Source organism: Lepidochelys kempii, chromosome 3, assembly GCF_965140285.1.
Source record: "Lepidochelys kempii isolate rLepKem1 chromosome 3, rLepKem1.hap1, whole genome shotgun sequence".
NCBI classification, from domain to species: Eukaryota; Metazoa; Chordata; order Testudines; family Cheloniidae; genus Lepidochelys; species Lepidochelys kempii.
Genome location: NC_136382.1, coordinates 27,387,072 through 27,402,777, shown reverse-complemented (window position 1 = coordinate 27,402,777; position 15,706 = coordinate 27,387,072). Strand labels below are relative to the sequence as shown.

General features: G+C 39.5%; 1 protein-coding gene across 4 annotated transcripts in view; it reads right to left on the bottom strand.

Annotated features, from left to right (window-relative positions):
• NBAS (NBAS subunit of NRZ tethering complex) overlaps positions 1-15,706 on the bottom strand; it is a 406,503-nt gene that overhangs the window by 243,768 nt on the left and 147,029 nt on the right. For all 4 annotated transcript variants that reach the window (XR_012157919.2, XM_073335981.2, XM_073335983.2 and 1 more), the window contains exons 31-32: positions 13,540-13,652; positions 5,816-5,929 (exon numbers count right to left, since the gene is read on the bottom strand). Coding sequence is in view for 3 of the 4 variants with exons in the window: in XM_073335981.2 (XP_073192082.2) it covers positions 5,816-5,929; positions 13,540-13,652 (227 nt within the window). In the remaining variant the exon portion in view is untranslated. The remainder of the gene's footprint in view (positions 1-5,815; positions 5,930-13,539; positions 13,653-15,706) is intronic.

Below are 15,706 nucleotides of genomic sequence, written 5' to 3'. Positions count from 1 at the left end.
TCTAAAATCACTGAGAGATGCCTGGTGTGCTTGGAAAATAATTATTAATGCACAAAGTATCCCACTATTGGCTGAAATATCCACTATGTTCTTTTTTATCTTTATCTAAATTCCTTTGGTTGTACTTCTCCTTCCTCTTATCATTTAAGTTAGTGAGTAGACAAAAGAAAAAGCAACATGATTAGCCTGACCACCAAGACCTCTTGAGGAAGGACAAGGGCAACACAATAAGCTCAAAACATAAGACAAAGCAATGCTCAGTCTGTCCAGTTTAACTGAGATATACTTAAAAAAAAAAAAAAAAAGTTCTGTAACCCTGCCTTTTGAGGGAGAGGGAGAGATTTAATTTTATCTACACATCATTTATTGGAATGAGCTAGGGAATGGTTATTACTTATTTATATGTGTGAGTGCATCTATGCATATATGCTCTCATAGTCATATGCATACAATTATTTTAAATACATACAGGTTAGGTTACCCTAACTTATTATATGACATTATTGTTAAGCAAACTGAAAAGGCAGGACGGTACTTCCTGTTACCCCTTCTCTATTTCCCCTAGGACCCACAATGCAATTCATAACAGAATTACAGAGACTGGAATAACAGAGACTTGGTGGGATAACTCCCATGACTGGAGTACTGTCATGGATGGTTATAAACTGTTCAGGAAGGACAGGCAGAGCAGAAAAGGTGGGGGAGTAGCACTGTATGTAAGGGAGCATACTCAGCTCAGAGCTCCGGTACGAAACTGTAGAAAAACCTGAGTGTCTCTGGATTAAGTTTAGAAGTGTGTGCAACAAGAGTGATGTAGTGGTGGGAGTCTGCTATAGACCACCGGACCAGGGGGATGAGGTAGATGAGGCTTTCTTCCGGCAACTCACGGAAGCTACTAGATCGCATGCCCTGATTCTCATGGGTGACTTTAATTTTCCCGATATCTGCTGGGAGAGCAATACAGCGGCGCATAGACAATCCAGGAAGTTTTTGGAAAGTGTAGGGGACAATTTCCTGGTGCAAGTGCTAGAGGAGCCAACTAGGGGGGGCGCTTTTCTTGACCTGCTGCTCACAAACCGGGAAGAATTAGTGGGGGAAGCAAAAGTGGATGGGAATCTGGGAGGCAGTGACCATGAGTTGGTTGAGTTCAGGATCCTGACGCAGGGAAGAAAGGTAAGCAGCAGGATACGGACCCTGGACTTCAGGAAAGCAGACTTCGACTCCTTCAGGGAACGGATGGCCAGGATCCCCTGGGGGACTAACTTGAAGGGGAAAGGAGTCCAGGAGAGCTGGCTGTATTTCAAGGAATCCCTGTTGAGGTTACAGGGACAAACCATCCCGATGAGTCGAAAGAATAGTAAATATGGCAGGCGACCAGCTTGGCTTAATAGTGAAATCATAGCGGATCTTAAACATAAAAAAGAAGCTTACAAGAAGTGAAAGGTTGGACATATGACCAGAGAAGAGTATAAAAATATTGCTCGGGCATGTAGGAATGAAATCAGGAGGGCCAAATCGCACCTGGAGCTGCAGCTAGCGAGAGATGTCAAGAGTAACAAGAAGAGTTTCTTCAGGTATGTTGGCAACAAGAAGAAAGCCAAGGAAAGTGTGGGCCCCTTACTGAATGAGGGAGGCAACCTAGTGACAGAGGATGTGGAAAAAGCTAATGTACTCAATGCTTTTTTTGCCTCTGTCTTCACTAACAAGGTCAGCTCCCAGACTGCTGCGCTGGGCATCAAAAAATGGGGAAGAGATGGCCAGCCCTCTGTGGAGATAGAGGTGGTTAGGGACTATTTAGAAAAGCTGGATGTGCACAAGTCCATGGGGCCGGACGAGTTGCATCCGAATGTGCTGAAGGAATTGGCGGCTGTGATTGCAGAGCCATTGGCCATTATCTTTGAAAACTCGTGGCGAATCGGGGAAGTCCCGGACGACTGGAAAAAGGCTAATGTAGTGCCAATCTTTAAAAAAGGGAAGAAGGAGGATCCTGGGAACTACAGGCCAGTCAGCCTCACCTCAGTCCCTGGAAAAATCATGGAGCAGGTCCTCAAAGAGTCAATCCTGAAGCACTTGCATGAGAGGAAGGTGATCAGGAACAGCCAGCATGGATTCACCAAGGGAAGGTCATGCCTGACTAATCTAATCGCCTTTTATGATGAGATTACTGGTTCTGTGGATGAAGGGAAAGCAGTGGATGTATTGTTTCTTGACTTTAGCAAAGCTTTTGACACTGTCTCCCACAGTATTCTTGTCAGCAAGTTAAGGAAGTATGGGCTGGATGAATGCACTATAAGGTGGGTAGAAAGCTGGCTAGATTGTCGGGCTCAACGGGTAGTGATCAATGGCTCCATGTCTAGTTGGCAGCCGGTATCAAGTGGAGTGCCCCAGGGGTCGGTCCTGGGGCTGGTTTTGTTCAATATCTTCATAAATGATCTGGAGGATGGTGTGGATTGCACTCTCAGCAAATTTGAGGATGATACTAAACTGGGAGGAGTGGTAGATACGCTGGAGGGGAGGGATAGGATACAGAAGGACCTAGACAAATTGGAGGATTGGGCCAAAAGAAATCTGATGAGGTTCAATAAGGATAAGTGCACTTAGGATGGAAGAATCCAATGCACAGCTACAGACTAGGGACCGAAAGGCTAGGCAGCAGTTCTGCGGAAAAGGACCTAGGGGTGACAGTGGACGAGAAGATGGATATGAGTCAGCAGTGTGCCCTTGTTGCCAAGAAGGCCAATGGCATTTTGGGATGTATAAGTAGGGGCATAGCGAGCAGATCGAGGGACGTGATCGTTCCCCTCTATTCGACATTGGTGAGGCCTCATCTGGAGTACTGTGTCCAGTTTTGGGCCCCACACTACAAGAAGGATGTGGAGAAATTGGAGAGAGTCCAGCGAAGGGCAACAAAAATGATTAGGGGTCTAGAACACATGACTTATGAGGAGAGGCTGAGGGAGCTGGGATTGTTTAGCCTGCAGAAGAGAAGAATGAGGGGGGATTTGATAGCTGCTTTCAACTACCTGAAAGGGGGTTCCAAAGAGGATGGCTCTAGACTGTTCTCAATGGTAGCAGATGACAGAACGAGGAGTAATGGTCTCAAGTTGCAGTGGGGGAGGTTTAGATTGGATATTAGGAAAAACTTTTTCACTAAGGTGGTGAAACACTGGAATGCGTTACCTAGGGAGGTGGTAGAATCTCCTTCCTTAGAGGTTTTTAAGGTCAGGCTTGACAAAGCCCTGGCTGGGATAATTTAACTGGGAATTGGTCCTGCTTCGAGTAGGGGGTTGGACTAGATGACCTTCAGGGGTCCCTTCCAACCCTGATATTCTATGATTCATCCAGCCATAACTCTCAGTCGCCCACAATCTTTTCCCTGACACCATGCAATGCCCCCTGCTCCTCACTGCACTTGTAAATATTGGCTCAGATATCTCCTCAGTCAACTCCTTGATTATTCTAGGATGCATTTCATCAGACCCTGGTGATTTAAAGGCATCTAACTTGTCTAAGTAATTTTTGACTTGTTCTTTCCCTATTTTAGACTCTGATCCTACCTCATTTTCACTGGCATTCACTATTTTAGATGTCCCATCGCCACCAACCATCTTAGTGAAAACCAAAGCAAAGAAGTCATTAAACACCTCTGCCAGTTCCACATTTTCTGTTATTGTCTTTCCCTCCTCATTGAATAATGAGCCTATTGTCCTTGGTCTTTCTCTTGCTTCTAATTTAGTTGTAGAACGTTTTCTTGTTTCCTTTTATGTCCCTAGCTAGTTTGATCTCGTTTTGTGCCTTGGCTTTTCTAATTTTGTCCCTGCATACTTGTGTTATTTGTTTATATTCATCCTTTGTAGTTTGACCGAGTTTCCACTTTATGTAGGACTCTTTTTTGAATTTTAGATCATTGAAGATCTCCTCGTTAAGCCTGCGTCATCTCTTGCAATACTTCCTATCTTTCCTATGCAATGGGATAGTTTGCTCTTCTGCCCTTAATAACGTCTCTTTGAAAAACTGCCAATTGTCTTCAATTGTTTTTCCCCTTAGACTTGCTTCCCATGGGATTTTACCTACCAACTCCCTGAGTTTGCTCAAGTCTGCCTTCTTGAAATTCGTCTTTATTGTGCTGTTCTCCCTCCTACCATTGCTTAGAATCGTGAACTCTACCATTTCATGATCACTTTAACCCAAGTTGCCTTCCTCTTTCAAATTCTCAACCAGTTCTTCCCTATTTGTCAAAATCAAACCTAGAACAGCCTCCCCTCTAGTAGCTTTGTCCACCTTCTGAAATAAAAAATTGTCTCTATAGCATTCCAAGAACTTGTTAGATAATCTGTACCCTGCTGTGTTATTTTGCCAACAGATATCTGAGTAGTTGAAGTCCCCCATCACCACCAACTCCTGTGCTTTGGATGATTTTGTTAGTTGTTTAAAAAAAAAAAACCTCATCCACCTCTTCTTTCTTGTTTGGTGGTCTGTAGTAGACCCCTACCATGACATCACCCTTGTATTTCTACCCCTTTTATTCTTACTCAGAGACTTTCAACAAGTCTGTCTCTTATTTCTGTCTCAACCTCAGTCCAAGTGCATACATTTTTAATATATAAGGCAACATCTCCTACCTTTTTTCCCTGCCTGTCCCTCCTTCTATACCAATATTCCAGTCATGTGTATTATCCAGTGATACGTAGTCTCTGTGATGCCATCTAGGTCATAGTTGTGTTTATTTACTAGCATTTCAAGTTCTTTCTGCTTACTCCCCATACTTCTCGCATTAATATACAGACATTAGTGATAAAGAAAGCTAACAAGATGCATGAGACTTTATGTAAGCCACTTCAGAACACATGCTGGTCACACTCCTCACATTCAAAGATTGGGGAAAATATGTTCTATGCATACCAATACCCTTGTAAACAGTAACAGAAACTAAACAAGAATTTAGCATAAACAATATGCAAAAGGTAATACTGACATGTAAAAGGAAAATCAGTGATTTGATCTAGGGTAGCCAGGGAGGAAGATTAGTTTTCCCAACAAACACCCAAAACTTTAAAACAATCCTAACCATAGATCTCTAGTTATGCCTCCAAAATATCAATAGCAACATCTATATTGAGCTATGAGTGAAAAGAGTTATATATAAGTTCTAGGTACTATTATCATTAAACATAATTAGAGTGTTGAAAACACTTCAGCAGAGAAGTCTGGGGGAACGTGCCGAATTCATTGTCTTCCTTTTCTGCAAAAGCAGAACATTCAATTTGGAACAGCTATTGTACTGCAGGTCCAATCCTGCAAGATGTTCAACACCTGAAATAAGCATTCAGCCCTAACACATTACCTTCAGCATAAAAATATGCTAAATCAACTGTAGACAAATTGCGTTGTTACACTGAAGTTTATGTGACAGACAACTTTTGTTCTCTTACATGAGCAGGACTGTTGTTAAATCAAACTAGTATACTTGACAGGGATAAGAAAATTACTGGATTTGAAAAATGATTAGTATTAATAAATTATTAATACTAATAATTGATTCTACATCATAAAATATTCTCACCTGTAAATCCAAATCCAAATTTGACATGATCTTTGGCTCAAAATCTAAATTAAACAGGGCTGTTCTTATTTTATGTATTAAAGAAGGTCACAACAGCTGAATACAAGATCACCTGTAAAATATGTCAGTCATCCTTGAAGGCTGCTCCTACACAGGACACTTTGGTGCCATCCTTGAGTACATCCTGATGATTAACTCAAATGCCCTTGAGTTAATATCTTACATTGCAGTTTAACATTTACAACAGTTTACCTGCAACTCTCAGTAAATCTGCAAGTCCCAGGAGCTTGGCAGACTGTTTGTAGTTTGTGGGCAACTGAGCAATACAGTCCTTGATGAGGCTGAGTCGATCAGAACACAAACGCACTGTTTAAAGAAAATATGATATGTTAAAGGGAGATTATATGCACAAACTTTCTCTAATGTATGTGTAATTTTTGTTTAAAATGCAGGCACACTTACTCATGCTGCATAAACAAAACAGCTCGTTTTCTAAGGTAATATAGTTATTTGTTATAGTTTAACTAGGACTATATATGCAGAGGGTCCTTCACAAACACATAAAATACATCTCCCCTGTCCTGAAAAGCTTGCAATTTACATTAGGACTTTAGAGGCACATTTTAACAGGAACTGCAAACAATTACCTATACTGCATATTTTAATACTGGTGGTCTATAAAGTGTTTAACACAATGAATTTTTATAGTTTATATAAAACTATATACTGTAATATAAAACTAAAGTTTATATTTTTACAGCAGTATTGACCTTCAAAATTGCTTCGATCAAGCTTCCCACTCTATAAAATGAGTCTGCTTCATATTACTAGACAAGCTATGAAGAGAACATACAGAGTACTAACCATTAAACCTTCCCACTTAATACTCAATTAAATTAGCAGGAAATTAATTTATGCAGGGGGAAAAAATCAATATTAGCATATTATATCTATATTAGAAAAATTTCTACCAGACAAACATATCAATAAGAACAACATAAAAGCATCCATGTATTGCAAATTTTATGAAGGACCTCTGGAAATCAAATGGTCAGCTTTCAAAAGTCAAGCAGAGTAAAGATTTAAGACAAGAAACATAACAAAAGTATTGATTTTTTTGTAGGTTCTGTAACACAATACATTAGTGGGCACCATTAAAATCTTTGCATTTACTGATTACACCAGTTAAATTTGTCAGAGTATTTCTCATTCTAATTAAAAGGAATGCCACATACCAAGACAATATTGTGGTTTCATAAATATCAAATATGGGGATTTTCAGATGTATTCAGTATTGGCCTAACTTTGGAGTTCTACCATTAACTTTAGTACAATTAGGTCAACGCTGACTATTTTGGTAAAATCACACCCTAAGATTTTAATTTAACTCCCTGTGCCGATACACCAGCACAAATTGTGACTAACTCAACTTGCTTCAAAATATTACACTGATGTAACTGAACAGAACTTAGCCCATTAGAAGTAAAAGCTAATGGATTTATGGGCCTGAATAGGCAATAATTTACACCAGTTCTACACTTCAATAATTAGCCTTGACGTACAACAACATAAATGAAAGAAAGATCACATCCTGAATCTAAATGGAAACCAAAAAAAGTTTAAAAGATACAAGGAGTCCCACTTTAAGATTAAAACACTGTAAACAGCACCCTTTCAAATAAAAAAAAAAAAACAAATTAAGAACTTAATGTTTGAACTTGGCCCTTTACCCTAAAAGGGTAAAAAAGCAATTTTCACATATAATATTTCAAAGTCCTAAAAGCTTCATAATCATGTCATTAATTTTTTAAAGCCATTAATTCAGATGGGCAATTCTGTTTCTCATACGAATACATTAAACAAGGTTATTTTTACATTTTATATACATAACAAGGACTCAGCAGCTGAACACAAGACTGCACCTGCAAAATATGTCAGCCTTCTGGAGACTAAGAAGATAAAAACAGGGGTGAAGTGTATAGCTCGTTAAAGTGAAAGACTTAATACTGGCCAGATCAGCTCAAGAGTCAAGGCAGCAACTTTGCAAGCTCTCAGTCCTCCTCTCAGTGGCTCTCAATCCTCACTGCATAGCCATACTCAAATAATGTAGAAATGGATTCATTGAAGGGGAAGGGAAAACAGACATAGGCCCAATACTACTTCTCACTGGCATGGAAGGAAGGTAGATATATTTTTTTCTTCTTTAAAGCAAACTCATCTGGAGTATTGTGTTCAGTTTTGGACCCCCCCACTACAAAAAGGATGTGGACAAATTGGAAAGAGTCCAGTGGAGGGCAGCAAAAATGATTAGGGGGCTGAGCCACATGACTTATGAGGAGAGGCTGAGGGAATTGGGCTTATTTAGTCTGCAGAAGAGAAGAGTGAGGGGGAGCTTTAAACTACCTGAAGGGGGGTTCCAAAGAGGATGGAGCTCGACTGTTCTCAGTGGTAGCAGATGACAGAACAAGGAACAATGGTCTCAAGTTGCAGTGGGGGAGCTCTAGGTTGGATATTAGGAAAAACTATTTCACTAGGAGGGTGGTGAAATACTGGAACGGGTTGCCTAGCGAGGTGGTGGAATCTCCATCCTTAAGAGGTTTTTAAGGCCTGTCTTGACAAAGCCCTGGCTGGGATGATTTAGTTTGTTTTGGTCCTGCTTTGAGCAGGGGGTTGAACCAGATGACCTCCTGAGGTCCCTTCCAACCCTGATATTCTATTATTTTATGATTCATGAGACACACTCAGCTACTACGGCGATAGGTGGTGGATGAATATTCTAACAAAGGATAGGTGGGATTAAAAATCCCCCACACTTTTATTTGGCCCAAATTTGTGGTACGGCTGGATGGATGGATAATCAAACTAAATAATGTCTTAAAGTTACCATTTTATATACCCAACAAGGGTATCTGTAAATGTTCTTAAACATTTGAGCCATGCTCCAGGGCAGGTAGGCTGGAAAGAGTATTTCTTGGCACATGATGCTGGAATGCTGTTCAGGCAGCTTTTATACTACAAAATCATTTACTACTTCTGCTCCTAGTATGTGTTTCCTTTGGGGTACCTTAACATTGCATTAATAGAGCCTTACAAAATTCTACTAGCTCACTTACCCCCATATTTAAAAAACAAACAAACAAACAAAATAATCAGGCAACTAATATATTATTTTTTAGCATCATCATGAGGACAATGATGAGAGACAATGTTGCAACTGGGATGGTAAAGTTTCATGCGTATTTTGCAAGCTAGTATTAGACGCTTGGTCTTGCATTTAAGATTTTTTTCAATCAATGGCATCATGCAACACTAAAAATCTTCTATCAAACTCTTGAAGGGCTAAGATGGTCCCAAATGTGACCTTTCAGGACTTGATCAATTTAGTTAGTTTTCATTATTTCAAGGTCACCTAAACTCAGTCAAAAGACTATGGGCAAGCAAAGGTGGACATGAAAGATTAGTGGGAATAGAAAACAAAGACTGAGAAAGGAATTAAAAGAAAAGAAGATGTAACAAAAGCTAAAGAAAAACAAATTGAAAGAGATGACTGGGAAACTAATAATGAAAAAAGGGAGAAGAAAGTAAACTAAAGAGGCACAGAGGAAAAAGAAAAGAGGTGAAAAATTAAAGAAATCTTTGTGGATGAAAGCAGAGTCAGGAGCCATTGTCTCAAGAAGATCTTATATAAATTATGAAGAGAGGAAATAAAATTTGATAAGACTATTTGAGGAGGAAGAGGATATCCAGAAGTACAAATATAATAAACTATTTTAATATATATAGAATATACTGCGAGCCTCATACACATTTTGGCAATTAACTAGAGATTACTGTTCAGTTGGTTGCAAAAAAGCAGGGCGGGGGAACACAAGAGTCGGAGTTAGGATAAAGAAAAGCCAAGCTAATGAAATTAAAAGACAAAACAGTATAAGATGAAGTGAGCTGTTGCTCACGAAAGCTTATGCTCAAATAAATTTGTTAGTCTCTATGGTGCCACAAGTACTCCTTTTCTTTTTGCGGATACAGACTAACACGGCTGCTACTCTGAAACTTGTCAGTATAAGTAAAGTAACTCTAAAGGTTAGGCTCATACCCACAGAGAAATCCTGAGAAAGGTTGTGAGAGCATCCTAACATCCTACTGAGCAAGATGATACTACACAGGATCAGGTGGGAAAGGGGGAGAGAGATGGGGTGTGGTGTATGTGTGTGTGTTCATTCCTTCCTCCACGGTTCAGAGAAAGTGCACTGCAGTTCCCAAGCACAGAGTACACAAAGAATGTAAACCCACAACTTTAATTCTTTCCTTCCTTTTATGCACTAAATAGTGTTTCACTCTTAATGTTATTTAAATGTCATCTTTAAAATATTTAAATTACTGTACAATAACATCTACCTTGGATAAACTTCTTGCAGCTATATGAAAACTTTAAAACAGATTTTTATTCCTTTACTAGATGAATTTATCTGAAAGATTTTGAAGAGAGAAGGATAAAGCAGTACCATTAAAAATGACAGGCTTCATTTCACATACAGTAATTATGGCAAATTGGATATGTTACAGGTGATATTAAAACTGTATTCCAGTACAATTTTTTTTAATGACTCTGTTTTAGTAAGTGAAACAGGCATGAAAGAACCGTGCATATCACTCCAAGGTCATTTATAATCTGAACAAAATAAATCAATTCACCTTGAAGAATAATAATTCAACTGCAGAATACAGAAATGTTTTGCAACTAGGCTTTTTATCCTTCAACCCTGTGCCACAGGAAATTAGAACATAAGAATGGCCCTACTGGGTCAGACCAAAGGTCCATCTAGCCCAGTATCCTGTCTGCCAACAGTGGCCAGTGCCAGGTGCCCCAGATGAAATGAACAGAACAGGTCATCATCAAGTGATCCATCCACTGTCACTCGTGCCCTGCTTCCGGCAAAAGTTCTTATGCTTTTCCTATGGAAATATATCTGTTTCATTTAGCTTTTACAAAAATATTTGCAATGGAAAAACAAAACGAATTCCACACCACTTTAAAAAAATGGGAAACACAAAAAAACTATTTACAATTTTAAATCAGGAGTTCTCCAAAAGGAAATCTACTGCAAATGTTGACCTCGATTGTCAATTTGTTTTACAGGAATATACGAAGCCATACAGCAATCTGCTAAAGAAAGAAACTTATTCTTTTTTCAACAACAACTTCCTGCAGATAAAAAAAAAAGAAGACTCTCTCAAAGATTGTTTTCAAGGTAATTATGTTGTATGAATATTCTGGGCACCATTTCAGAGGTGTACTTTCCACTGCAGTTAGTGGGAGTGGTGAGTAATTGTCAAGGTTCCTTCCCCACTCTGAACTCTAGGGTACAGATGTGGGGACCTGCATGACCCCCTAAGCTTATTCTTACCATCTTAGGTTAAAAACTTCCTCAAGGTACAAACTTTGCCTTGTCCTTGAACCCTATGCTGCCACCACCAAGCGTGTTAAACAAAGAACAGGGAAAGAGCCCACTTGGAGATGTCTTCCCCCCAAGCCCTACACCCCCTTTCCTGGGGAAGGCTTGATAAAAATCCTCACCAATTTGCATAGGCAAACACAGACCCAAACCCTTGGATCTTAAGAACAATGAAAAAACAAACAATCAGGTTCTTAAAAGAGAATTTTAATTAAAGAAAAAGTAAAAGAATCACCTCTGTAAAATCAGGATGGTAAATACCTTACAGGGTAATCAGATTCAAAACACAGAGAATCCCTCTAGGCAAAACCTTAAGTTACAAAAAGACACATAAACAGGAATACACACTGCATTCAGCACAGCTATTTTACCAGCCATTAAACAAAAGAAAATCTAACGCATTTCTAGCTAGATTGCTTACTAACTTTTTAAACCAGTCGGAGAACACTTCAATCTCTCTGGTCACGCAATCACAGACATGAAGGTCGCTATCTTAAAACAAAAAAACTTCAAATCCAGACTCCAGCGAGAAACTGCTGAATTGGAATTCATTTGCAAATTGGATACTATTAATTTAGGCTTAAATAGAGACTGGGAGTGGCTAAGTCATTATGCAAGGTAGCCTGTTTCCTCTTGTTTTTTCCTACCCCCCCCCCAGATGTTCTGGTTTAACTTGGATTTAAACTTGAAGAGTGGTCAGTTTGGATGAGCTATTACCAGCAGGAGAGTGAGTTTGTGTGTGTATGGGGGTGGGGGAGATGTGAGAAAACCTGGATTTGTGCAGGAAATAGCTCAACTTGATTGTCATGCACATTGTGTAAAGAGTTGTCACTTTGGATGGGCTATCACCAGCAGGAAAGTGAATTTGTGTGGGGGGGTAGAGGGTGAGAAAACCTGGATTTGTGCTGGAAATGGCCCACCTGATGATCACTTTAGATAAGCTATTGCCAGCAGGACAGTGGGGTGGGAGGAGGTATTGTTTCATATTCTCTGTGTATATATAAAGCCTGCTGCAGTTTCCACGATATGCATCTGAGGAAGTGAGCTGTAGCTCACGAAAGCTTATGCTCTAATAAATTGGTTAGTCTCTAAGGTGCCACAAGTACTCCTTTTCTTTTTGCGAATACAGACTAACACGGCTGTTACTCTGTAACTTTTTACAGGAGTTCTGAAGAGCATTCCTGATCTGTTCCTGGCAAAAGCATCACACAGACAGACAGACCCTTTGCCGCCCACACCCACCCCCCCAGCTTTGAAAGTATCTTATCTCCTCATTCGTCATTTTGGTCAGGTGACAGCGAGGTTATCTTAGCTTCTTAGCCCTTTACAGGTGAAAGGGTTTTGCCTCTTGTCATAAATATAAAGGGAAGGATAAACCCCTTTAAAATCCCTCCTGGCCAGAAGAAAACTCCTCTCACCTGTAAAGGGTTAAGAAGCTAAAGGTAACCTCGCTGACACCTGACCAAAATGACCAATGAGGAGACAAGATACTTTCAAAAGCTGGGAGGAGGGAGACAAACAAAGGGTCTCTGTCTGTCTGTATGCTGGTTTCTGCCGGGGATAGACCAGGAATGGAGTCTTAGAACTTTTAGTAAGTAATCTAGCTAGGTACGTGTTAGATTATAATTTCTTTAAATGGCTGAGAAGAGAGTTGTGCTGAATAGAATAACTATTTCTGTCTATCTTTTTTGTAACTTAAGGTTTTGCCAAGAGGGGTTCTCTGTGTTTTGAATCCAATTACCCTGTAAGGTATCTACCATCCTGATTTTACAGAGGGGATTTCTTTACTTCTATTTCTACTAAAAGTCTTCTTGTAAGAAAACTGAATGTTTTTTCATTGTTCTTAAGATCCAAGGGTCTGGGTCTGTAGTCACCTAGGCAAATTGGTGAGGCTTTTTACCAAACCTTGTCCAGGAAGTGGGGTGCAAGGTTTTGGGAAGTATTTTGGGGGGAAAGACGTTTCCAAACAGCTCTTCCCCAGTAACCAGTATTTGTTTGGTGGTGGTAGCGGCCAATCCAAGGACAAAGGGTGGAATATTTTGTACCTTGGGGAAGTTTTGACCTAAGCTGGTAAAGATAAGCTTAGGAGGTTTTTCATGCAGGTCCCCACATCTGGACCCTGGCGTTCAGAGTGGGGAAGGAAACTTGACCTCTGGCCAGGAGGGATTTTATAGTTTTCTATACAGAAAGGTGGTTACCCTTCCCTTTATATTTATGACAGTAATGAACATCAGTGATGATCAAGCTGCTCACTTTTTCAAAATAGTTTCATGAAAATAGATTACATTTAAACAGTGTCTTTCCCTCTCAAAGGATCCCCAAAGTGTTTTTACAAACAAAAGGCATATTAAGACTCTTATGCAGCAAAACACTTATGCACAAGAGTAAAATGTATGTACAGATGGAGTCTTATTAACTTCACTGGGCTTACTCATGTTAAAGCTATAGACAATTTTCAGCTAATGAACTGTGGCTCATGTTCCACCAAGCCATCACATCAGGGACATAAGTAATACATTGTACCTTGTAATGGCAAGATTCTCAGACCAAATTCTTCAAGATAGCTAAGAGCACGAATGAGATCTAGCTCCTCTTGGATAGCACTGGGGCAGTCTACAATAAGTTGTAAACAGCATCTAAATAAACAGAAAAAGAACATTACAAACTTCATACAAGTTATTTATAATATATATAACTTTTTATATTTGCCTGAAAAGTGCAAAACAACAGTGATTTATTACACTTTTGGACTGTCAAATTTTTAAAAGAAATTGCATCATGTGACAGAGTTTTACATGATTTGACCGTTAGCTGACCAATGCTCTGCGACACTCAGAAGCACATACTAGTTACCAAATATCTTAGCTGGGTGACCCGTGATACTCATGACTAAATTAAGACACTAAACACCTAAATTAGGAAAAACTTAGGACTTCTAATACTCGAGCACATTTAATAAAACAGAGACACTGAGACATTTACATTTATTGAAAAATTTAATGCAGCATAGGGGCAAACTTCCATGCACCACTGTTGCTTTTAAGCTTTGCCAAAAATAGCACACAACGCTAAAAAGCTTGAGGAAAAATTACACAAACGCAACTCTTCCAGGGACTCCAGGCAGTTCATCCAGCAATCTGTGTTAATTAATAAATAAATAAAATTTCTGAATGAACAGAAATGATAGATTAAAAATTGCTGATGTACCAACTGAATAAGTGTTTATGAATAAGTGTTTTATGCATGACCAGATACTATTTCTCAAGTAGTAAAATGCATCAAAAATGATTTTTGTCTTTAAAACAACCTTTCATCTTATATGGTGCACAGTGAAGGAGGCATCACTCCACAAGAACCTGTGTATTCTATCATATGCTTATGCAATTTGTCATGTGGACATCTTCATATATATAGAATATTTGGTATATATAATTTGAGAGAGAAAGAAGGTATCAGGTTAAAAGGATGCAGTTGTGATAGATGTAAGCTAGCTTTGTTAATAACTGAAGAGTCAGATTTTCAAGAAGATTCAGCACATACAAGCGGGCCTAAATTTTCAGAAGTGCTTGCTACCCTTTAGCTCCCTCCGTTCTCAAAGAGAGCTGGGCACTTTTGAAAATCTGATGACCTTAGGTGCCTAATGGGAGCTGTTGTGTGTTGAACACTTCTGAAAATCCGGCCCAAGTCACATGCTTGTGTCCACCTATGTAACTATTCAGACTACAAGCATAACCATTTAGAATGTAATTGGAACAAACCCTTTCAATTGTGACTTAGGTCTACAGTAAACGGTTAAGTCGATCCAGCTGCATTGCTTAAGTATGTAAAAAATCCATACCCCTGAGGAACATAGTTACTAACTCCAGTATAGACAGTGCTAGGTCAACAGAAGAATTCTTCCATTGACATAGCTACCTCCTCTTGGGGAGACAGATCAACTACAGTGGTGGGAGAACCCTCCCATCCGAAGTGCTACAGTGACGTGGTTGTGCCGCTGTAGCGGTTAAAGTGTAGCCATAGCTTACGTCTGATCATCATTACTACTTTCTGCGGAGGAAAACACTGCTTAACTATCCATTACTAGTTAGCATGGGGAACGGTCACTGTCATGTACACATGGCAGATTTAATCTGCCACATTCTGCCTTCTCTACAGGCACATAAATCCCCATTGAAGAGCTTTTAATAATTAGATACAGCATGTGCACTTAGATTACTGAATGCATATGTAAATGGCAATATTCTAACAAATAGTTATACATATGTTTTAGCAGGAATCCATCGATATTTCTGCAGGGTATCTAGTAACCTTGGTATCTCAGAAATGTGACAATCAATCAATCTATTTTAAGAATGTACCAGTCTAGTCATTATGGTGTGGGGGTGCAAAAGTCAGCACAAACCCTATGGTTCAATTTAAAGTCTTCAAATAGACAGACCTGGGCCCTGCCCCAAAGAGTTTATAATCTGATCCAAAGCTCAATATTAACATGATCAAAAAGGGGGAAGGGACAGCTAACTCAATATTGCACAGGCTAGGCACTGCACAATTTGATGGCTCCCAACTGTTCCAACTCATTGTCTTTTGTGGAAAATAAAATCTGATGTCTTCAAATGCTACACAATTTAGCCATAGTTGCTGGGCTGTTTCAGGGAAGGGACACAACCAAAGTGGGTCCAGAGGAGGAATC